At 34.9% G+C, this 25,054-nt stretch overlaps 1 protein-coding gene across 10 annotated transcripts in view; it reads right to left on the minus strand.

Annotated features, from left to right (window-relative positions):
* The window catches only part of LRRC7 (leucine rich repeat containing 7), a 433,981-nt gene that overhangs the window by 37,078 nt on the left and 371,849 nt on the right, over positions 1-25,054 (minus strand). For 9 of the 10 annotated variants that reach the window (XM_037499532.2, XM_037499531.2, XM_037499527.2 and 6 more), the window contains 2 exons: positions 22,790-22,909; positions 1,883-2,104 (listed from right to left, as the gene is read on the minus strand). In XM_037499532.2, coding sequence (XP_037355429.1) covers positions 1,883-2,104; positions 22,790-22,909 — 342 coding nt within the window. Of the gene's footprint in view, positions 1-1,882; positions 2,105-22,789; positions 22,910-25,054 lie in introns of those variants that run through there. The other variant, XM_037499535.1, reaches the window with a different exon arrangement.

The following is a 25,054-nucleotide window of genomic DNA, read 5'->3' on the forward strand; positions in this document are numbered from 1 at the left end:
ACCATGTAAGGTCATAATCTATGATCTGCAGAAGGCAGTGCTCTGACTTTGCCTCACCATACTCTGTGTGTGTGTGTGTGTGCGTGTTGGGAGGTGTAATTCAGGATAGGAATTTGTGTTGCAGAAAGCTACCTGAAGATGCTGCAATGATCTGGCTTACTAGGTTATATGCTCGTGACTAATCTCTTTCTAGCAGTATGAATGATAAAGCTTTTTTGGATACCTGTTATTTTTGCTGTCTAAGATCCATTCATCCTTCTTCTGGTAGCTCTACCTTAATTTCTCTTTGAAAGACTATTCACTTCCCCATTCTCAGTCTGTATGCTTTGGGTGAGTGATGTTATCTGGATCTAAAACAAATCCCCGTATTTCCTAAAAGAATGATTACATGATGGGTCCTGAAACAACTAAAAAAGGAATAATGAGATGCATAATAGGATTTCCAGGAAAGAGAATCTTGCTTTTTCTTGCTAATTTCAAATCTGAGAGGCTCTGGAGCTCTGGAGCTCTTCCTACCATGAGCAGAAAGCATTTTTGAAACAAACTATTTAGGGTATTGATCTCAGTGGATTTTTAAATGCATTGATTCTGGGGCAAACCCTCCTCACCCTCTTGAGTCTCCCCTCCCCCATCACACAGACAACTGTCAATCAGAATAAAAAATCAGAGAACTGGGTGGAGGTTATATCTGTATGAACAATTTTTAACCTTCTAAGCTGCCTTGGTAAAGCATAATTTAAAACTTTATTAACTTTTTAAAATATCTCTGGAGAATTAGAAATCTCACATCATTACTTGATTAAAGACACCTGTCTGGTTAATTTTACCTTAAATCTAACACTTGGCCTAGATCAAGGCAGGATAGGAAGAAAATTATCTTTAAAAAGACTGATGATTTGAGAATAATTAATACATAATCTCAGCTTCAAGAAGAAGTATTAATAGAGGAGACATCTAGAGCAGCTGGGATCCAAACAATAAATGGCTCTTAACAGAAGAAAGTGAAAAAAACAGGAGAATGAAGATAATCATGTCTTCTGTGTTTAGAAAATAAGGTGGGTGCGGTGTGAAGCTTTCAGTAAGCAGTAATAAAGTGAAACCTTTATAAACCGTATTAAAGAGTTAGTAAAGTCAGTGGGAGCTTTATGTAATTATCTGAAGAATGAAATAAGAGAAGTTAATTTTATGAGAGTATTAAGATCTTAATGTCTTACTTTCTAAGCTTAATATAACTCAATAGATAAGATTCTATTCAGTGTTCTGATCCTAAGGGGGAAAAAAACCAGTTTTATAATGGAAAAGCAAATCCCAATTTTAGATAGGTCAAAGAGCAGCATTTATTTTTTTGGTACATGGTCTTTATCAGTAACTTTGGGAGCATTTCAGAAATGTTTCCCTTCTAACCTTTTTTTTTTAATCATTTTCTTTAGTAAAGCTTTATCTTTGAACTATTCAACAGTCAGAAAGTAGGACTTTGAAAAAAAGGTCCCCATAAGTGAAGGGAACATACAGTTTATTTTTCACACTGTCGATTTTACCAGGGACCTTGGTAAATACACCTAATTATTGAAGCTCTTTGTCAATCCAAAAGCTGTGCTGTAGAGCTAAATTGAAGTTTGGAGTGGGTAGGAGAGGGTAGGAGATAGTATCAAAAAACTATTCTGCTTCACCAATTTTTCCCTATGTGAAAAGCATATTGTTCCAGCCATCAAATCATTGTACAAATCAGTTCATAACCACTGAAAATAATGATAAACTCCCTTCACAATGTCCCACTCTACTCATTGGGATGATGGGTCTCAGATTACATTAATGAAAGAAAAGAAAGTGTGGATTCCTTGGATTTTCCTGAAAATTCATCAGTTGCAAAAACTCTTCTCACCTGCTCTGGATAGCCATCCATACTCCTTTGCCCTTTCGTTTGAATTAAGCACCTTCCAGGCTGAGGTCCTCGGGTGGCCTGTGAAGAGGGGATCTGAATAGGCAATGGTGACTGAAATTGCTGTATGGTCACTTTGTTTATATTCCCCTCATATGGCTGCTGTTCCCGGCTCCGATGTTGAAGGCTTTGGGACCCCATCAAGGTCTGGATGTGGCTGCCTGCCTGTGGAGAAGATAATCTGTCAGACAAAGATTCGTGGTGTTGAATGGATGTGATTAAAGTAGGAAACACATACAGAATATCTTTTGGATAAAGTGGCATCATTTGGACTTTCATCCACGCCTGGAAAGGATAATGAAAAAATAGTAAGGATCTGCCTACTGCCGTTTGTGAAAATGTTAATATCCGAGCAAGGTTGCATTAAATACATTTATAGTAATTTCTAGCTTGCCGAAGATTATTTAACCCACATTGCAAGGAAACAAAATTCAGTCTAAAATATCTCAAAAAGAAAAAGAAGTCACAATATATAGTGGAGTTCTCTCTTGCACTTCATTTTGAATACTGGCAGGTAGGGAGATGTAACTGATTGAAACTTTTCTTAATTCTGGAGCAGAAGAATCGAATTGCCTATTTTCCTTAAGTAACAGGTGCATAGCAAGTTTATTCAGATGAGTAGAATCAATACGTATTAATTTTCTACATTATTAAGTCAAGAGCAGATTAATTTTCTGCATTATTAAATCAAAAGTATGTATGGTTTGGGACTCTTTAAGTGATATTAGAGTTGTTCATGTGACAAAGTCCTGGTAGTGTCTGCAGCCTGTAGAGGCACTAGCTTATGGAAAGGTCTTCAAAGTGAGGTCTGTATGCAGACCATCTCCTCCTGAGCTCCCAGGGAAGTTTATGGGCATTTTATTTAAAGCAGAACTATTCTTGATGTCTTCTCTACCAACCAAACAGTTCTGTCTGTGAGCTTAGAGATGACTCTTAAAATTAAGTTGGTTTAAAATGGAGGTCTAACATGGGAAGCAAATGGAAAGTTTATCACTAATACTTAAAACATGTTTAATACTTAAAACATGTTTAAGTGGTGGGTACTTTACCCATTGCTACCAAAAGATCTAACTAAGGATTTACTTCCTGAGCTAATTTTCTTTGTCAATGATCTTTAAAAGGTAGGTAATTTGGAATTCAAAAATGAATTTCAGCTTCAAATTCATTAGTTAGTAAAGGTTGTAAATTTTCCTGACTAATCAAGATTTTCGATTGCTATGGAAAAGACAGGTTGGAGAAATAAAGGAGTAATTATTAAACAAGTATTTAAAGATGTGATTAATTTTAAATACTTTTCAAGTGTTTAAAAAAAGAGCAATATAAGAGACATAAGGAAATACAGTGACTGTGGAAAATCATTTGTAGAAGATGGAAGGCATATTGCCTGATTCTAGATGAGAGGTAATTTCAGCGAAGAACATACTCAAAATTATTATTTGTCAATAAGGCAAAATAAACAAGCATTTGATTACATTTTAAAATGAATGTTCAACTGGTTGTCCTGGTATCATGCACATTTTTTTTTTTACATTCAAAAATAGTAAATATATTTCAATAGTGAGAAACTGGAGGAAATAATGTAAAAAAGAGTTTTAGGCTGTACCAGCACAATGTGGAAACAATTATCAGTATAATACTGTCCAACAAAATTAACCAGAGAGAAAAAACTACACCATCAGAAACACATTTAAGATAACCTCATAAAGGGAAATGTGTATTTCTCTATTTTATCTATTCCCTTCTCAGAAAAGTAAATGAAAGGAAGTCACAACTTTCTAAGTCATTCTAGAAGACTGAAAAACCTGTGATCAAGTTTTCCTTATTGCAAATTCAGTTTTCTTCTACCTCCACGAAATTTCATGTTTTTTGGCATGGTAGGAGTGGAAACCCATAAAAAACCCAGTCTCACATTTTGAGCTCCTGTACTCTGAAGGAACTTCTTGGCATGCTGAATTATATAGTTAGAGATGATGACTTTTTCTAGAGTTAGAGCAGCTACCAAACAATCAATTGATTTTACATTTCTGCTGCTTTTCACCTCACTGAGATAATATTCATAGTTCTTCAGTCAGTGCTTGGCCCAGCAGACAGAGTAAGACTGCCTGTTTAGTTGGAGTGATCACATAGACAAACAAAGAATTATGGCACCCAGAATAACTTAGAAGAGTGCAGAACATAGTATAATAATGCATAATCCACATGAAAAATACCAATAATGATTGCTTAATAATCACTTCATTGATTGGAATATTCTGGTAATGGTCTATCCAAGGGTGAAAAAATAATCTACATATTATAGAACTGTAATAGATTTTAGACTCAAGTTTCTGGGTCTTTTTCTTCTAATAGGATAATTTGGGTTTTGGTTATACTTTGTTTGGACCTTCCTTAGGGCAAGCATCATATCCTATTTACCATTTTCAATGACTGGCACAGTAACTGACATTTAACAAATAATGGCTACTATCTAAACACTAGGTGCCAAACAATGTGTGAAAACTTATCTAACACATATTACGTCTTTTATGCTTTATGATAGCATTATGAGATAATTATTATTATTTTTATCTGGTTTTATGAGGAGGAAACTAAGGCTTGGAGAGGGTAAGCAACATTGCCTCATAATTTGCACAACTGACAAAACTGGAAGACTAAGATTTGAACCAAGGCTGCTTAACAATCAAAGGTTATGCTCTTAAACAAAATTGTACTTCAGTTCCCTTCCCCCAATCATTACCCTAAGAGTTGAATTGTGAATTGAAAAAGGACTATGAAATAGAACAAAAGGGTATTGAGGTAGAATTTATTATAATTCTTTAGCAGCTCTTTAATTTGCTGAAGGGCCATTCCTACTTATTGAATTAGGGCAATTAATATATAGCCTATGCATTTGATATAGAGCTTTCCAGGTAAACAAATGAGATGATGCTCTGTGTATTTAGCAATCTATTCAAGATTACTAAGCAATGAAGCTCATGTTTTTAGATGACTTGGCAAAACTTAAAGCGGACATGGAAGGAACATGTGTAAAGTGATTACTTGCATCAGTCACAGTTCTTTCACTCTGTGATTGGGCTACAGGCTGCAATAATGGGGACAGGGAATGACAGCTGTTGAAAGCAAACCATTGACACTAAATTTTGTGTGAAGTTAAATGTAAATTACACAAGAAATCTAAAGGGACAATTTGGTGGGGAGGGACTGTTTTGACTGGCACAAGGCTTATGGAAGGTAAAAGGATGCTCATGATAGAATTCAAATGGCTGGTGAAAATGGAGAAAATGTCATGGAACTGGATTTGTTCAAGCAGAGGGTAAGCTATGAGAATTCTGAATTATACTGAAGGGGAATTTGAACATGAAGGTTTCTGTAAAGCCTGCACTACACATTTTGAATGATAAAAAGTAAGAGAAGATTTGGCATTTGTTTCAAACTTTCAAGGGGAGGTTGGACAGAATAGCATGTATCTGAGGAGAATAGTGATGGAATATGGTGTTTTCAAGTTGACCCGAAAATAGACTGTCAAAGTTTACAGGGAAAAACTCCAATATCCATTGGATTCAAGGAAACATTTACGTCAACACTACAGAAAAAGGAATGTTGATTTAATACTGAATGGTACTGTTCGTGCAAGATTCATCCTACAGCTAATCAGGCTTATTATGTAGAAATCTGAAGTGCTTGGAAGGTTCTGGGTGATAAAAAGAAATGACTTTGTCACTTTGTCACTGCAAAATATGCTTTGGTTCATACCATTCTCTTAGAAAAGAGTGTTAAACTGAGAATATTATCCAATTTGGTCATCTGTTTTACTACCCATCTTGGCTATTGAACCACTTGGAGTTGTTTCCAAAAATCAAGCACAGTCTGAAAGGATGATAATTATGTCACCAAGAATATTCAAGTGGAGACAATTCATTCTCTAAAATTACATGCAGAATAGTTCTAATAATGTTTGGGAGGAGTGTCACAAACACAGAATCATCTACAAAAGATAAGTCAATAATTTATTTCAAGGAATCAGCAGTATCAATTAAATGAGTCAGTTTTAGTAATTTTGTAAAACAATAACAAAACAGTTCCGTCACTAAAAATTCACACCATGTAGTCTGCAGTGCCTTGGTCTAGCCGTATGGATAACAGTATAGAGGAGTCTCCAAACATTAAAAATAGATCTACCATATATCCAGCTGTTTCATTTGTAAGTATCTACTCAAAGAAGGCAAAAACAATAACCAGAAGGGATATGTGCACTCCTATGTCATTGCAGTACTATTTGCAATAGTCAAGTTTGGAAATAAACGAAATGCCTAATGACAGAGGAGTGGATTTAGATGTGGCACACACACACATACACAACACATATATACATACATACAAACACATATATACATACTTACAATGGAATACTACTCAACTATAAAAATAGAGAAACTCTTGACATTTGCAAAAACATGGGTAGAATGGGAGGCATTTACACTAAGTGAAATAAGCCAGAAGATTTCACACTCATATGGAATATAGAGAAACAAAGCAAAAATAAAAAACAAAAAACCCTAGGTATAGGAGAGTAAAATGTGAGGCTGGAGAACAGGAGGGTGAAAGCACAGAGCAAACGGGGAAGTTGGCTCAATGGACTATCATGGAGGACTATGGTTGCTTTGGTGGGGGAGTGCAGTGGAGTAACATAAATGAAGTGGCATGAAATTATATATCTGAATCATATAATGCCATAAGCCACTGCTACCTCAGTAAGGAATAAAATTACATAAAAAATAAAAACACTACAGATAAATCAAAATGAAATTCTGGAATATGTGCAAATAGCAGGTAAGAAACAGGAAAATATAATAGGGGTGGGGAGAGTGAGTGAGAGAGAGAGACAGAGACGCAGATGCCAAGAGACAGAGTAAAAGAACACAGAAATGAAAAAATGTTAGCCTTAATGTGTCAGTTCTTAAATGAAAAGTGACTAAATACAGAATTTAAAAGGCAGATCTTTGCAGAGTGTATTAAAGAACATCATTCAACTATATACAGATTATGAACAATCATTTCAAATACAGTGATATAAGCAGACTTTTTCCCCCAGTGATACAAAGCTTGCTCACTCTTTGAGATGTACCATATAAATGGACTTTAAAAACTTACATGACATCTCAGTGGAGATATGATCAATGGAGAAAAGATCCTTTTCAACAAATGGTGCTGGCACAATTGGAAGTTCATAGGCATAACAAATGAACATATTTGACAAAATTCATCCATTCATGATAAAAATTTTCAGAAGTATAGAAATGGAGAATTTCCCCAATTTGATAAAGACTATCTACAAAAAATTTACAGCTAACAATTTACTAATGGTGAAAAACCAAATGCTTAATAGTTAAGATCAAGAACAAGAGACAGGTGTTGACACACCACTCTTATTCAATATAGTGCTGGGAGTATTAGTCAGTGGAATAAAGTAAGAAAGAAAATAAAGGAAAATTGACTAAAAAGGAAGAAATCTACTGTGCCTATTTGCAGATTACATGATTGTCTACAAAGATAATAAAAAACAAAAATGTCCCAAGATACAAGATCAAATGTCTTTATGCATGTTAGCAATGAAGAAATGGACACTCAAATTTAAACATTCCTAAATTTAAGTGCAATAACCACTAAAAAAAGGTAAAATGCTTAGATGTAAATCAAACTTGTATATAACATATTCACTGAAAAGTACACATGCTGATAAAAGATCTAAAAAAGATTTAAATAGAGAAGCATACTGTATTTATGGATTGGAAGACACTATAGTAAAGATGTCAATGATCTCCAAATTGGTACACAAGTTTAACAAATTCCTGTCAAAATACCAGCAAGATTTTTATAGAGATTATTGTTTTAAAACCTATATTGTAAGGCAAAGAAACTAGAATAAAATGATCTTGAAAAAGAAGAATAAAGCAGGAAGAATCAGCCTGATTTCAAGATTGAGTTACAGTAATTAGCAGTGTGTGGCATTGGCAGAGGAATAGACAGATAAATGGAACAGTTCAGGGAATTCACAAATAGACAAATTAAAAATATGCCTAAATAATTTTTGGCAAAGATGTAAACACAACTTTGGAAGAAAGAAAAGCCTTTTCAACAAATGGTGCCGCAACACTTAGATGTCATTAAGAACAATAAATGAATGTTCACCTATGCCACATACATTATATAAAAATTAACTGAAAATAGATCACAGACTTACATGTAAAACATCTAGAAAATGAAAGTACAAGCTACAGAGTTTGAGAAAATATTGGCAAGCCATATATCTCACAAAGATAATATCTAGAATATACAAAGAAGTCTCAAAACCCAACAGTAAGAAAGTAAACTATGAATTTAGAATAAAGGTCAAAAGACATGAAGAGATATTTCCCCACTAAGGACATATATAGATGGTAGCAAATTAGGCACATGATTAATTTATCTAATAGCTACTAGAGAAATTAAAATTAAAAGCACAATAAAATACTACTACACACATAAGATAAACACTGAAATAAAACAGTGATAACAAATGCTGACAATGATGAGGAGAAACTACTTTACTCATATGCTTCTGCTGGAAACGTAAACAGTAGAGGTACTCTAAAATATAATCAGCAGTTTATTCAAAAACTAAGTATGCAGGTCCTTCTTGGTGGCACAAGGTGTTAAGATGCAACCTATGAAACTATCCACAGCCACTGCAGCATGAGTTTGATCCCCGGCCAGGGAGCTACCTCATGGCGCAGCAGACCTCTTCTGACTTGCCCGCTGTTCCCCTCAGCAGTGTATTTCAATCAATCTGCCTGTTCTGTTCCCTACTCTGTCTCTGGTGAATTCTCTCAGCCCTACACCTCTGGTCTGTACCCCAGTTGCATAAATAAATAAATCTTAAACAAACAAACAAACAAAATAAGCATGCAAATACTGTGTGATCCTAACATTATATTCCTGGGCATTTATCTCAGAGATTTAGGAAGGCTTACATTTAGACAAATTTTATACACAAATGATTAAAGCAACTTTCTTCATAATGACCCTAAGAATTGGAAATGAACAAGATTTCCTTCAATGGGTGAATTTTTAAACAAATTGTGATACAACCCTACCATAGAATACCAATCAGCAATATTTAGGAAGAAAATATTGAAACAATAGCTTGAATGAATCTTCATAGAGGTATACTGAGTAAAAAATAGCTATTCCCCAAACGTTTTATACTATACGATTCCATGATTTTGAAATGGCAAGATTATGAAAGGGGAGTTGTAGAAACGACAGGGGTTAATTTAAAAAAATTAATAGAGGCAGTACAGATAACACAGTGTGGAGCCAGAGGAATTTATTCCCTGCTCTGTCACTTTTCAGTTAAGCTGTTATATGCAAGTTACCTAAGCCTTCTGCTTTTCTTTTATTTTCCTTTTTTTTTTAAAGACTTATTTATTTATTTATACAAGCACTGGGTACAGTCAGAAGCACGGGAGGGTGAGAGGATTCATCAGAGCCAGAGCGGGGAGCAGAGCAGGCAGACTGATGAAGTACACTGCTGAGGGGAGCAGCGGGCAGCAGGAGAGGTCTGCGTGCCATGTGGGGCCCTCAACCGGTGCTGCAGAGGCTGTGGGCAGCTTCACAACCCAGCACTCAACAGCTGCGCCACCGGGGAGGCCCCAGCCTTCTGCTTTTCATATGAAAATTGTAGATAATAATACATGCTTCATAGAGTATTGTGAGAATAAAGAAGATAATGTAATATCCTGAACATTTTGCTTGGTACACAGTAAGTAATCAATAATTTCATGGGAATTAAAAGTTCTTATCTGCTAAGCAGTTTATTTTTTTATTGATAGCAATAAATAACTACCAACAATAACTGGTTTAAAATCTGTTATTAATCAATGACAACTTGTTCTTGAAATTGCTTCCGAAAGTTAGTCAATCTGCAAGAGTCTCATTCATGTAACAATACTCTCTAGCTCAGGGTTAATGAACCCCTACGAAGTCCAACTTCTGTAATTCCACCAACCCCTGAACTCCAAGCTTCCCCTCTGTTTTACTCAGAGAGATTGTGCCTTACAAGTTATTTGTTAGCAAGCAGTAACACATGCATTTTGTTTCAAATACTGAGAAGTGGCCTCTTTTGTGTAGGGGAACTTGATATATATATATATATACACACACACATAAAAAATCAACTGCGCTCTAAGTAGAGATGGTATTACTTATACTTGATTAATATGACTAATATTTTATGATGGTGATTCAACTTCATCTTTTCCTCTAGTCATCTCTAATCCAATAATTGAATATGTTTTCATTGCAACTGTCCATGAGAAGAGTACAGTCTATGTTGATAGGTAAGTAATTTAAAAGCGATGATAATTCATGACTTGGGTTTTATTAATAGCTTTCTTTTAGGAACAAAACTAAGTAAAAATTTACTTGTTCAATATTAACACGGATTTTCCTCCAACATAACGAATATTATAATGGCTGTTAATTAAATACTTAATGACAGGCACTGTCATATGACAAGTATTTTATTTCATGATCTTAATTTTTGAAACCACTTTACAAGGTATGCATCATTGTCTTCTCTTTCTAGATGAGGAAAATGAATGGTAAAATTTAATATGCCCAAGGTCCAATTAAAAATGAGGTTCAGGGCCTCCCCTGGTGGCGCAGTGGTTCAGTGCTGGGCTGCGAAGCTGCCCGCAGCCTCTGTAGCACCAGTTCGATCCCCGGCTGACAGGGAGGGTCCCACATGGCCGCAGACCTCTCCTGCCATGCCCACTGCTCCCCTCAGCAGTATATTTCATTGGTCTGCCTGTTCTGTTCCCCGCTCTGGCTCTGGTGAATTCTCTCACCCTCCCACGCTTCTGACTGTACCCAGTGCTTGTATAAATAAATAAATAAATCTTAAAAAAAAAATGAGGTTCAGGTTCACACGTTCTTCTGCACTCCTGCTTAAAAAAAAGCAAGATCTTCAGAACCAAGGAAAATCTTGAGATATTTTTTTTTGTGTAATTTTGTGCATAGCTTAGTTTTTATGAGTTATTGTAATTTTGTTGCAAGTCTTATTCAATGTTTAGTGAAGTTTTATCACTTTTTCAAATGGGTTTGGTGCTAGGACTTAAGTTATTTGTTGAAAAGGGAGATAGTATCAAACAAGAAGTGGAGGTCATAATCTTAGATGACTTAATCAGCAACTGTACTGGGCTAAATTATTGAAAAAGCTCTATTAACAAAATTCATTGTGATGAAAAGATCTGTAAGGAGGCTTCAGTCATGCTTAGAGCTGATTCTATACCTTTTGAGGTTCACAAAAGTAATTAAAGAACTTGTAAATGTTTCAGATTAAAGAAAATGAAGCCTTAGAAAATAAGCATTTTTGGCATATCTAAACTATTTGATTTGTAAAGAACAATTTACAGAGGACTTGAACATTCTTTAAAAAAATTCTTCTAAAACTGGTGCCAAGGTTTCTTTCTCTCTTCTCTATGTGCAACAGAAGAAAAAAACACCCATTCGTGACAAAGAGTACTACACACACACACACACACACATATATATATATATATATATATATATTCCTGACATTGAGGGTTATTTACTATTGCAACAGGTCTATGTATAATGTTTATGAATGTTTTTAGTTGGGTTTGGTGGGAGGAAATATTAGTAGTATAGCATCATAGTTAGAGTAGATTGTGAAACCAGACAACATTGGTCTCTAACCCCATGTTCCTTAATTCCATGACCCTAGATCCTTGTTTCTGAAGGATGTTGTGAAGATAATAGGGGTATGCATGTTCATCCCATAGCACAGTCTATGTATGTGCATGTGGTGTGTGTATTATAGACATTGTTCTAAAATTTTGACAACCAAACTATCAGAGTTTATATTTTTCCTCCTCTTGTTTTAATTGAATTCAGCAGGGGCATTTTTGCTACCAAAAGTCTAATGCATTAGGACAGGAGAGGACAAAGTTGCACAGATACATGGAAGAGAGCTTTGATGTTTGAAAGAGAGAAGGCATGTTCCCTTTTGTACTCTGAGGATTTGATGACACTGTATTTTGTTGGCATAGTGCCATATTTGGGGGTGGCATTCAAATACTTGGTAATGTAAAATTTTTTAGAGTTAAATACTGGTGATACACTCCAGCGCTGATTGATAGATAAAAAGGTGAGGGCTTTTCCTTTAGTTCATGTGCTGTAGGATGACAGCGGGCTAATGTGTCCAGGCAGTCATTTCTGACTTATTGAATCTATAAGCACTTTCTTTTATGATTAAATGTCAATTTACAAAATATAGCTACAAAATTGGAAATTATTAACCCAAATGAAAAAACAATGGAGAATCCATAATTTCCAAAATAATGAAGCTGGAGCTAATGCTATGCTTTTCAACCAACAATTTGTTTGTGATAATGCTGACTTATACAGTCTTGAGATAAAATAAAAAGGACATTGTTAACAAAAACAATGAAAGTGTGAAAATCATTTCTTTCACCTTTCAGATTCTAAAAACCTATAGGTAGTAGAGTAAGTGACATAAAATTCAAGTGAGGAGAGATGAAATGTTATTTTGACATCTGTTTAGCAATAGTCATCAATGATGTAGATGATGATTGTCATATTTTTTAAGTCTACAAATTATACAGTCAATCATGCACCTTTTCATTGCATTAGATTAATTTTGCTTTTAGATTTTTTTCTAAAAAGAGAGTATAAATGTCATAGTATTATCTCAGTTTTCTGAAGTAGAATAGTCATTTAAGGACCTCTATGTCAAGAATTAAAAAATAGGTTGAATCTGCCACTCTTTTCATTGCTTTTATCTGTGGCAAGTTTTTTTTCCTACCTCTGACATAATAGCCATTTGATTGACACTCTTTGGGTTTACACTTTTATTAAGGAAATAATTTAGTGAGTCTGGATGAGACCTATCTTCATGACAGTGATGTCCTTCACTACCATAGACAGCTGTATTGTTGTACTGGAGTTTTAGGAGATAAAGGAATGTGTTGGATAAGTTAAATAATTAATGTGCTAAGTAAGAAAATATAATACAAAAGTGGCTGTGAAACAAAAAATAGTTGGTTGTCACTTTTGCTTTAAGCTACAGAAATTTTCCATCTATATCTCTATAACCACCTATCTGCATTATTTTTGGGAACAAACTTAATTACATGATAGAAATAGAGTAAGGTTTGAAAAACCCTATATATTTTGCAAGCTATGAATGTCACTTAATAATATAGTGTCATAACTTTTCCCAACATTAATAAATATTCTTCTATAACTTAAAAAAGATCTATGTATTAAATAATGATAAAATCAGCTGATTAGGGGGCCTCCCTTGTTGCGCAAGGAGTTAAGTCGCAACCTATGAAGCTAACCGCAGCCACTGCAGCACAAGTTCGATTCCTGGCTGGGGAGATACCCACATGGTGCAGCAGACCTCGCCTGACTTGCCCGCTGCTCCCCTCAACAGTGCATTTCAGCTAATCTGCCTGTTCTGTCCCCTACTTTGTCTCTGGTGAATCCTCTTATCCACCATACCTCTGGCCTGTATCCCAGTTCTTGTATGCATAAATGAATAAATCTTTAAAAAAATCAGCTGATTAAACATATCAAATCTCAGCCGCTCAGGTTAGCAACATAAATACTTGAAATGTATCATTAAATAAAATAAATTATTTCATTGATTTATTCAAACCTTTCTTTTCTGTTTCAGCTACTACTACTGAGGGCATATAACTATCTCTGAAGAGTCCCATTTTCACAAAATTTTTGACTTCCTATAGGTCATTTACTCTTGCTTTGGTAATTAATTGTTAATTACCAAGTCTTTACATATATTCCACCTTTTCTCTCTGATATCAAAAATTTGCAATTGTGGGTGGCATTGAATCTCATTGGATATATTCATTCTTATATCTTTAGTATAGCAAAAGATAAAGCTGTATTGGTTTATTGGAAAAGTTAACATGAGGATGGGTCAATATTTATGTTTGAAAAGAGTAGATTTAATTCATCTGGGTACCAGTTCTTCCTGGTAATATAAAAGGTGTGCAACTTAAAGTGCTCAAGACTATATTTTAGCTCTTAGCTCTTATTCTTTAGATTGTTTATATATTTTAACTTGTATAAATTCAAGTGGTACATTTTTGTATTGTTCTAGCACAATAATTACTTATGCCATAAACATCATGCTGAGGCTAGTCTAGTATAGACAGAAGCATTGACTTATTAATCAAAAGAAGTCAGCGGGTGTCTTAATTAATGTCACTAAATAACATAAGCATATGAGCACAAATTCAAAAGGAAACCTGTATAAATGCTTTTTTTTTTAATAGCAGCAGCACTATTTACAATAGTCAGATATGGAAACAACCTATATGCTCCAGAAGAGATGAGTGGATGAAGAAGATGTGGTATAAATACACAATGGAATACTACTCAGCCATCAAAAAAAGATAAACTCATGCCATTGGGAACTAGAAGGCATTATTCTAAGTGAGCCAGAAGGAGAAAGAGAAATACTGGGTGGTTTACTTATATGTAGAATCTACAGAAATCAAAGGATCCGACAAAGACAAACTGAAGACTGACCCTTGAGAGCAGACCTGAAACATTCAGAAGTGGAGCAGCAGGAAGAGGGGGAGAGAAGAAATCAGAGGTGGAGGAGAGCACCATGGACTTTGGTGGAAAATTATGGGTGCTTTGGTGATAGGAAAACTATGGTGACCATACCTGAGGGGAGAAAACCTATATTGTGAAAACATAAGCAAGGATATTTAAAAAAAATAGAAATAAATTAAAATAATAATGATGATGGCACCAGGAGAGTTCATAGGCTATGAATGCATTTGGCTGTTGGGTGTTCCAGAAGTACAGCAGTTTTAGTAGAATATGCCATTACCAGGATATTAATGCAGTATTTAACATACTGCAGTACGTCACATACAGACCTATGTGACACCATCATGTACAGGGGTGACGGCAGAAGTATGAAGGAAGCCAGGAGAATCTTGACCTACCAATTCACTTAGAAAGATGTTTTCCTAATGTTAAGGGAAATGTTTTGAGTTTAAAATGACTCTCTATAAAGGATTCAGATATGGTTTTGAGTTTAAATGTTGGCCCAGTTTACCAGAAGAAAATTTTACTTTGACCAGTTCAAAATTTGTATTTGCTTCTGAAGAAGGAAAGAATAGGAAAAAAAAGGAGGCATCACAAAGCTAAAACCTGACTCACAAAAGGAGGTGGGGTAGAGGGGATTAACATACTCATTAACCCAGCTATGGAAATCAAGATCCTTAGGCACCAGTGCTTTATCAGAATGCTATAGGGAGTGTCTGGAGCACAGACCTGAGGGTAAAGATATAGAGATAAGGCCCATTCTGGAATCTTTGGTCCCTTTCAGATTCTCATTGTTATCCAAAATCAGCAACAAACAGGCCACTCCACAAAGGAGCCCCTCCCAAAGAGAAAAAGACTTTATCAGGGCAGTATTTGCACTGGCTTGGGGCAGCAGCCCTTCTGCCCACCTGTGACTATGCAGGTGTTTCTTTTTGCCAACTCTCTCCCTCCACAGGGCAGCAGCCTTCCTGCTTGCCCATGGCATGTACCATGCCGGGACTTCTCCTCATTGACCTCCCTCCGCAGAGGCCGCTCTCCTCAAGGTTGCCCGCCTGTGACCATGTAGGCCTCTCTATGAGCAAACCTGTCCCTTTTGGGGCAGCTCTTTCTGCCTGTTTGAGTCTATGTAAGTGTCCTTTACTCTTCTGTCCCTTTTTCTAATAAATCTGCTCTTTTAAATATAACTAATGTCTCTGTCTCGTGGAGAAACTTGCCTGGGAAACTCAGTGTGCTGCTGAAACAGGAGCTCTGGTGAAACCTTTCCCAGAATGACCCAAGGACACTGCACTCCAAACGCACTAACTCCAAAAACTACATCACTTCTACCAGAGGAGAAAAATGAGGCTCAAGAAAGAGAAGTAGAAAAGGGGGAGCCAAGATTGTATTTGGCATTCATCTTGCAGGGATAAAGAAGATGAAAAGTACGGCGCGGTAAAGAACAGCCAGGCCAAGCTTCCTCAGGGGAAGGGAAAGTTTATTGTACCCGGGTCGGACCTCCCGGACCCAAGGTGGGGGTCAGTGAAGCCGCGCATGTTGTCAGGGGGATGCAGGCCTTTATAGGTCGAGGAGAGGTCAGGTGGGAAACCGGCTCCTATGTGGGGAAAAAGTTTGTAGGGCTTGAAAAGATTCCTGGGGCAGGTGGAGGTTCTTTGTCTGAGAAGAGACCGGTAGAGGGAGGGGGGAGGCTCATTGTCTGAATCCTCTAGGCCGGCTTCCGCATTCCTGCCCCCAGGTGGGCTTCCTGGTAGGCTTTTGCATTCCAGCCTCCTGCATGGACCTTTCAGAAGACTGTTCTCATTTACTTATGGACTGATGATGATGTTGGTTCTTCACTGTTAATGATGCATATTTCTTTGGAAGGGAAAAAAAAATACAGTTTCTGGCAAAACCTGTTCTACCTGATATATTTCCATTTGCATACAAGGGAGTTTAGCTACAGCATTGACAATCATTAGAATTTCAGAATTATTTTTTATCTCAATTTTATTTTAAACCAGAACAGATATCCTTAACTTTGATGTTGTTGGAAATAAGCATTTCTATTTCCCTGTCTTTTATCTCTAATATGTAAGGTTTACCTGTTAGGGGGAAAGGATGTCCTGAGATAATCTCATACAGGCTTTGTGGACTCCACCCCCACTCCAGACTAAAGCCATCAGGTTTATTTATTTATTTATTTATTTTTTACCCAGTTGGTTTCCATATATCTGCCTCTTCCATATCTTTTTTTTTTTTTTAAGATTTATTTATTTACACAAGAACCAGGGTACAGACCAGATGTGCAGGAGGGTGAGAGGATTCACCAGAGACAGAATGGGGAGCAGAACAGGCAGACTGACTGAAATCCACAGCTGAGGGGAGCAGTGGGTGAGACAGGAGAGATCTGCCATGCCACGTGGGTATCTCCATGGCCAGCGGGGATCAAACCAGCACTGCAGAGGCTGTGAATAGCTTCACAGTGCTGTGTTCAACCGCCTGTGTCACTAGGGAGGCCCTGTCTCTTCCATTTCTTGACTTGCTCTCCTCTCTCATACCTCAAGATCTACTCCCTGCCATGCCTACTTTTTTTTTTTTAATTGTGGCTTTTTTTTTTTTTTAAGATTTATTTATTTATGCAAGAACTGGGGCACAGTCCAGAGATGCCATGCTTCCTTTTTTCCAAGATTTAAGTCTTCATTTCTTGTTCTTATCTATGCCAAACTTTCCTCTATTTCTGTGTGAGCTATGTTCACTGTGCCCCAGTCTAACCTCCCTTAGATGTTAAGGGATTCCAACAGCACTATTACTCAACTAGTTTCAGTTAAATTACAAAAGTCAAGAATTAAGGTCACTTGTACTCCAGTCCCACATACATAGAGTGTGGACAACAATATACTTTTAATGGAAAAAGTTACTTTTCAATGAGTAGAATTTAATGACTATTTTTAAGATATTTATAGCATAACAATAAAGTCCTTTTATTTAAATTACTATTTGTATGGATTAACTTGATTTTTCTTATGTCTTAATTTTAAATATCTATTTCTCATTTAAAAATGTCATTAGTTAATTTTCACCTTCTGAAAATTTACCCTCTGAGAAGTTACAATGAATAACTGATGCTTTGTTGTCAAGTGAAAAATCAATTTCAGTAGAAATTTAGTTCACTTGTTTTCAGAAACAAGGTCATAGTCATATGGGTAACAGCTTAAGATTTGCACAAGATATTTTAGGTCTTTTATTTTATTATATCTATGGAAAGATACAGTAAAATGCATTATACTAAGAAACATGACAAATGCAAAAACTGAAATAAGGAATTCCTTCCAAGAAACTTAATAAATTTTTAAATTAAATTTTTAATTCATATGATCTGGAAAAGCAAAAATTCCAATTTGGGGGCCTGTAAAATAAAGGATAAAAAGAACATGAAAATGGGCAAAACTCTCACATATTAAAAAAAATGGGTCTTCTAATTTCTCCTAATGAATTCCTTGGCATGCCTCAGAGATGACAAATACCTGGCAATCCTGAGCCCCTTAGTGGCTGAGCTGGCATTCAAGATGTGAGAAAATTTTGGGGAAATCAGCATAAGGGGCAAGTGTGTGTGCCAATAGTAAATTAACTGCATTTTTACACTTTTGTTATCAACTGTCCATTCTGATATTGATCCTTGATACCTATCTCTGTCACTCTAACTGCTAAGTCACTATGCACTTAGAATTAAGAGATAAGGAGGGAAGAGTCATTAATGCTAAATGAGATTTTACATGTCTAGTCTTTGTGTATTTAAGAATTTTCATATTAAGTATTGACAGGATTTTAAAGTCTCTTGGTTACCTTTTCCAAAAGGGCAATGTTTTAAGTTTCATTTGTTTTAATATGTCACTTCAGCAATTTTACTGTAATGTTTTCCTGCTCCAACATTTTAATATATCTTTCCAGGTATTAAACTTCTATTTTAAATCTCCTCAGGAATATTCAAACTCTTTAATACTCTTGATACTTTCAGAAATATTTGTTTCAGAATTAGGGAAAACAGCATTGTCATTCATATGGAGGTTTCTACCAAATCAGAGAATTTGACTTGCCTTTAAAATGAAAATTGTATTTATACGCATTTTAACTATGACCTTTATACTATTTTCTTTACATGTAGGAGAGTAATCTGAAATATTTGCTCAATGGTGTGATCCTGACAACCTAAACTTTAAGAAACTTTAAGCTTTAAACTTTAAGCTTTAAGAAACTTTTAGCTTTAAGTTAAACTAAGTCTCTTCTTTCATAAGGTGGATAAAAATAATAGTGTTTATCTCATTTGTTTGTTGTCAGGATTAGATGAAGAAACACATTAAAGTATTTAGCACAATGCCTGACAGAGGGTAATATTTAACACATGCCTTATGTATTTCTTACAAACGGTGACTGCGGCAAAATGCAATAGGCTGTTGTAGTCAAAGCAGTGATGTGAAGATTCTAAAATACAGATACTCCTGAAAGCACTGTTATTTCAGTCATTGCAAAAGTTCCTTACAGCAGTTCTTAAAGTGCTCAAATAATACTGGCTGGAACTACATAGCTATGACTTGTTATTCTAGCAGTAATTCCCAGACTTTGAATATCAGAATTTGAGATTTTGAAAACTGATATAGAGAGAATTTAAAAACTACCATCTATTACAACTCTATTTAAAAAGCCAGGGTTTAGCACTCTTAACATTTTTCTGTAGTTTAGCCACACTCAGGAGCAAAGACAGTGATAACAGATAAAGGAGCAAATTTTATTTTAAGAAATGAACTCTTTGTCTAAATATCTTATGTTGCTAAATCTCTGGATCCACAACTTGGGGTACCCACCTCTGTTCTCTCATAGTACTTACAGTACAATAAATCCTCATTTAACTTTGTGAATAAGTCTTTGGAAACCAACTTTGCCATAGGCTAAGTGATAAAAATAGAGTTAAGCTCCTACTGTGTTTCTGGCCCCAAAAATTCTAGATGAAGACCAAAAACACTTTCAATATTAAGCAATCATTGTTAATTTATTTTCCAACATACTTATTGCAGTTCAGGTCCCTGGTGACTTGAACCTGTCCCAGCAGCTCAGGGTACAGGCAGGACCCAACTATGGACAGGATTCTCTTCCACTGCAGGGCTCACTGACACACCAACACTCACTCAGACCAGAACAGTCAAGAAATGGCAATGACCAATGTGCACATCTTTGAGATATGGAAGGAGCCAGGAAAGAAAACCAGTGCAGACCTGGGGAGATCAGGCAAACTTGACACAGACAGTGGGCTTGGCCAAGTATAATATTTCCCTCATCAATGTTATTTATAATGATGTTGATAACAACGTTATTTAAGAACCTACTAAACATCTAGTCATTGGCACGGTATTACAAATGTCAGTTCAATAGGAGTTATAATAGCCACAATAGAGTCAAAGTGTTTCTAAAACAGATTTCCCATGAAATCTCTGCAGTATTACAATGGTCTCACAGCAAGAACAGTACACTAGCATCAAGTATCACAGGAGAACGCTCAGAGTAGTATCTCTGCACAGGGAGTAGGATTTAAAAAATCCTCTGCAAAGATTTGGGAAAATAGATTCAACTTGGGCAGTGGGGAAGATTTCACCAGGGGGTAAGATTCTCCTTAGATTCCCCATTCGATTTGAGGCTCACTTTCTAATTTTCCATTCTCATCCTGTCTAGCCTAATGACTACTTACTTCATGACAACTGCAAATGTAACACTGACTTTAAGAGCAGTCACTGTGGAAGATACAACCCCCAAAATTAATCCTATAATTATCACTCCTATTTCAATAGGTCCTGCAGCCTATGCTAGTTATGTCACTATCATCTTCATTTCCTTAGGTAGATTCTCACTGAATGTTATGTTGACATATTCAAATAATATATAATGAAAAACCAAATTTAAATATCTACAACTTTCATTTTTCTCTCTCCGAGGTAATAGGTAGATATATCTATTTATAGGTTCTAAAATCTCAGATTTTAGGCAAAAGAGCCATACCATGGGATAATCAGAAAATGCTTCTTTGATAGTAGGAAGAAGACACAAATAGGCTCATATATGAAAGACATGACAAATTCAAAAGACACATTACATTGTTTCTTATTTGACAAGAAGAGTAAAAATTAGTGAAATTTTCAGATTAACTAGCCTACAAATACTTAATCAGTATAGGATGGCATGGGGTTTCTAAACCAAGTTAAAGAAGGAAGCAAGTGATCATTATTTGAGGTGGTGATATATTTAAATAAATTATGGACTTTGAAAATACATTTCATGGAAAATTGATGTATGGACGGATGATGTAAATACCTGTTAGTTCCATTTAGAACAATAAACCAATAAGACTTTTTCTATGGGAAAATGACAATAACCCTTTGGAACTATGTAAATGGATCTTTTTCCTTCCTTTGATCAGGCAGCTTACCCCATTTTCACTAATTATAGTATATTAGACCTATCTTCAGTTCTGGATGTTGCCAACTAGGCAGATTAATATTATATGTAACACCTGCAAATCAAGGTATTAACAATTATGTGGAGCAAAATAATTTGATATTTAGTATTATTTTTTAAAAAGCACTGAGTAGTCATCAAGGGAAAGAAGTCATCACCCAGGTTACAGAAGAAATCTTTGATTAGGTAGTGTGGACGTGAGTTATGAAGCACAAATATAAAACGAACACCATTAACTTAAGGAGTAGAGTTTTAGAAAAGCAATTCAGCATAAGAAATAGAACAGTATCAAGAACAATGCCAGCTTCTTCCCTAATCATACCCTTAGCTTCCTACCTTTCTCTAAAGAATCAATCATAAGTCCTAAGTTTTATGTTAATAATTCTTTTATAAAAGTAGTTTTTTCAGTTATGTACTTATGCTTATCCAATAGTTTTAAAATTTGCTTATATTTTGAGATTTATAAATATGGTATTTTTGATGTGTGCCATCTTCTGAAACCTCTTTCCCTAAAATTATGTTTTTAAAGTTATATAAATTATTGTAATTATGGTTAAGTAAAAAATATTCCTTTGAATTAAGATTAGAAATTTACATATTTTTCCTGGTCAAAGATATTTGGGTTTTCCCAGGATTTTACTATTGTAAACATTAGAAATACATTGAATGGCAAGCTACAAGAGTTCTAGACTAATATCTTAGGAGAGGACTTGTTGGACAGTAGGGTATATGCGAGCTCTGTTTCATAAAATAATTTGTTATCAAAGTGATTGTTCTTACATCTCCACAGGAAATAAGTTTCCATTGTTCTCATACTTGCAAAGAGCTTACATTTTTGGGTGATGTTTTGTGAGTCTAGTAGGTATGAAATGGCATCATTTCTGCATTTCTCAGACTGATTAAAAAAATTTCACTTTCATTTTAATGTTTATTTATGATCCTGGTTTCCTTGTATCTTACCTTTTTTTTTTTTGGTATTGTGTTATATGTCTTTTCTTATTGATTTATAGGAGTTTAAGAAAATGTATTCTGGAATACTAATCCTTTGTCTCTCATAGATGTTTTAGTCATCTCCCCGATGGTGATTTTTTCTTTATTCCTTTTATAGTGACTTACCATGAAGTATTATAGTGACCTAATTATCACTCATCCTACCTCACTAGGTTAACAGGTCATCAGAGTAAGAACTAATATCTTATTTTTTTTTGTTCCCCAGGATCTAGGATCATTACATAGTATTGCTGCTTGGCACATACAGGTGCTCATTATCTGTTGAATGAATGAATGAATGAGTTGCTAAGTCTCTAGAAATGGTGGTTCAATCTTTGTGATCAAATTTCATTTTATGCAAATTGGCTACACCACACTGCTGAAACCAAGAGAGTAAGAAATACACATTACACACTTTCCTATAATTATACTTCAAAGATGGTTGACAGGCAATAGGAAGAGGTAATCTTACCTGTAGAGAGGTGGTAGGATGTTGTTAGAAAAATTTATTTCCCACCCTGAATAGTTGGCAGTGTTCATTTATCATTCTTTTCAGTGTACTTATAGTTAACTAATCTCCCTATAGTTGGATAATATTTAGTCTAAATTTATTACAAAATTAGAAATGATGTTACAACACAAGATATGGATAACATAATACAATGAATGTGAAAGATTCATGATTCGTGTCATTAATTTGAAATTAGTTACCTTCTTAGTAATGGTGTCCGGAGGTACATCCCGCCTCCCAAGAGGATAAGGATTCCATTGGCCACTAGGAGATACATCTTCTTGTCCATTGTCTAAAATGTTGCTTTGCTGGGACGGGGTCTATTGCAAAAATGGTATGGCATTCTTTAGTGATGTAAAAGATATTTACCATATTTTTCTGAAAAGAGTCCCTAATGATTATGGTAAAAATAGTTTTAATTGCAGAGAAACATATATCCTGAACTAGAAGTATTATTTTTATACTATTTACTTGTTAAGGATATGAAACTGACATCTTTTTGAATCAGTGAGTAATTCAATTAAAATAACCATCTTAGTATTATTTACTCATTTTTAAAGAAAAGTTTAGATTATTTACAATACCTGAAACAAATAATCAGACTAGAATTAACCACTTGTTAAAAACCACAACATTTAAAATTTGCTTAATTTGTTTCTTTAGCATGATCTTACCATTTGGAGTATAGAATGAAACCACATAATACATAGTATATAACATCCATTATTCCAAGCCATAACCTAAAACAAAATTTATAAAACTGTACTGATTCTGGGAGAATATTCCTTGCACAAATTCATAGAGTTAACACTAGCATAGTGTAAGTTTTATGGTTATTATGACATTACCTCTAGATAGCTTTAAGGAAAAGATTAAAGCAATATCAAACATATTGTGCTATTATAATCATGGTATAAATAAATCATGATGGTTTTGATTTCAAGTTTATTTATATAGATCACTTATATTATTAAAAGTTAAAACTAATCAAATATATATATATATATATTTTTTGGCTGAGCTACTACTCATTTTTTTACCAATAATAACACCCCATCTTTATTAGTTAGTAGTATTAAACATTTTAGGCAGGCTTCATTTGGACCTGAGTAAAAGCAAGTCATCACACGGAGTCAGGAAGATGACTTCTAGTGAAGGAATATACCAGTGGTTTATTTTTCCTGTAGAAGCAGAGTATCTTTTTGCAAAAGTTTCTCCTCCCCTAACCTACAAGCTACAGAGTCATGGTTTGATTTCTTGGTTAATTGCTATATGGGTGAGATATTATGCTTCATATTTCCTATGCCATTTTCTGCAAATTTTGAAGAATTTCCATTGTTAAATTAAGCCTGATTAGAGAGTGTATGTGCAGCATGGTCTAAGTAATTGAGCTCCAATCCTAGAAGGAAGGAGGGGGCCATTCACTTAATAGCAAGTCATCTGGTAATATTGAGTGGCCCCAGTTAGGTTTCAAATAGAAAATAATTGCATGACCACTATGTGCATTCTGAGTACATACATTTTAAAAATAGATCTTGGAACTATTTTAAAATAGTATTTATTATGACACTAGATAAAGTTTTCCTGAATTCTAATGCACATAATGAAAAGAAAGGAGATAGCTCAATTTTTCTTCTTGTATTTGTCCATATGAATTTTTTTTTCTTGAGTCTCTCAGATAGTTTGAAAAAAAGGAAAAAAAACTAATGAATTGAAGATCCTTGGTTAATTAGGAGTCAATTTACTTGTGTTTATTTGAACAATCAAGTAGAGAACATGTTTAAAGCACATATTACTTAAAACAACCAGATAGCTACTCAATCCCGTTTGTCTATTTTCAAGCATTAATTTTCTAGTCTTTACATTTTCCAGATTAGTATGTTTGCATATGCCCACACAAAATTTTTCTTGTATTAAAATATGAAAAATCAAATTATTAAAAATAACCAGATAAGGCAAAATTATGCATGGAAGGCTTTTTACATTTATGTCTTTTCCAACTTGGTTTCTTTGCTAGTTAAGTGGGGTACTAAATATTAATATATTTATCTGGCTAGGTCTGTGCAACACAAATTTTTGAGAAGTGACCAGAGTTCACCACATACATCCTTTTTCCTAGTCTTGTCTCCATATCCATCTCTATTTCCTCTACTAAGCTTACTTCAGTTGCCCAGATCTGATTCATAGTTACAGAGAATAATTTAGATTGCAAAATTCTTTTTGGCATTTAAAAAAAGGCTAAAACCCATTAGACAAAATCTTAATATAATGGTGGTATAGATCTTCCACTAGTTTAGAAATTATACTCTGTTTTTAAAATTGGAATTAACAGGTATATTATAGGAGCCAAGGAGAACATAAAAATGTAGACACATGAAAAAAATACTTTCACTAGGCAAGCAAAATTAAAGGAATTTCCTGAAAAGCCATTTCATTTATTAATTTCAAGAATACTCTGGTCTTTT

This window comes from Talpa occidentalis, unplaced genomic scaffold, assembly GCF_014898055.3.
Source record: "Talpa occidentalis isolate TD23 unplaced genomic scaffold, MPIMG_talOcc4v2.1 talOcc4.9, whole genome shotgun sequence".
Taxonomy (NCBI): Eukaryota; Metazoa; Chordata; class Mammalia; order Eulipotyphla; family Talpidae; genus Talpa; species Talpa occidentalis.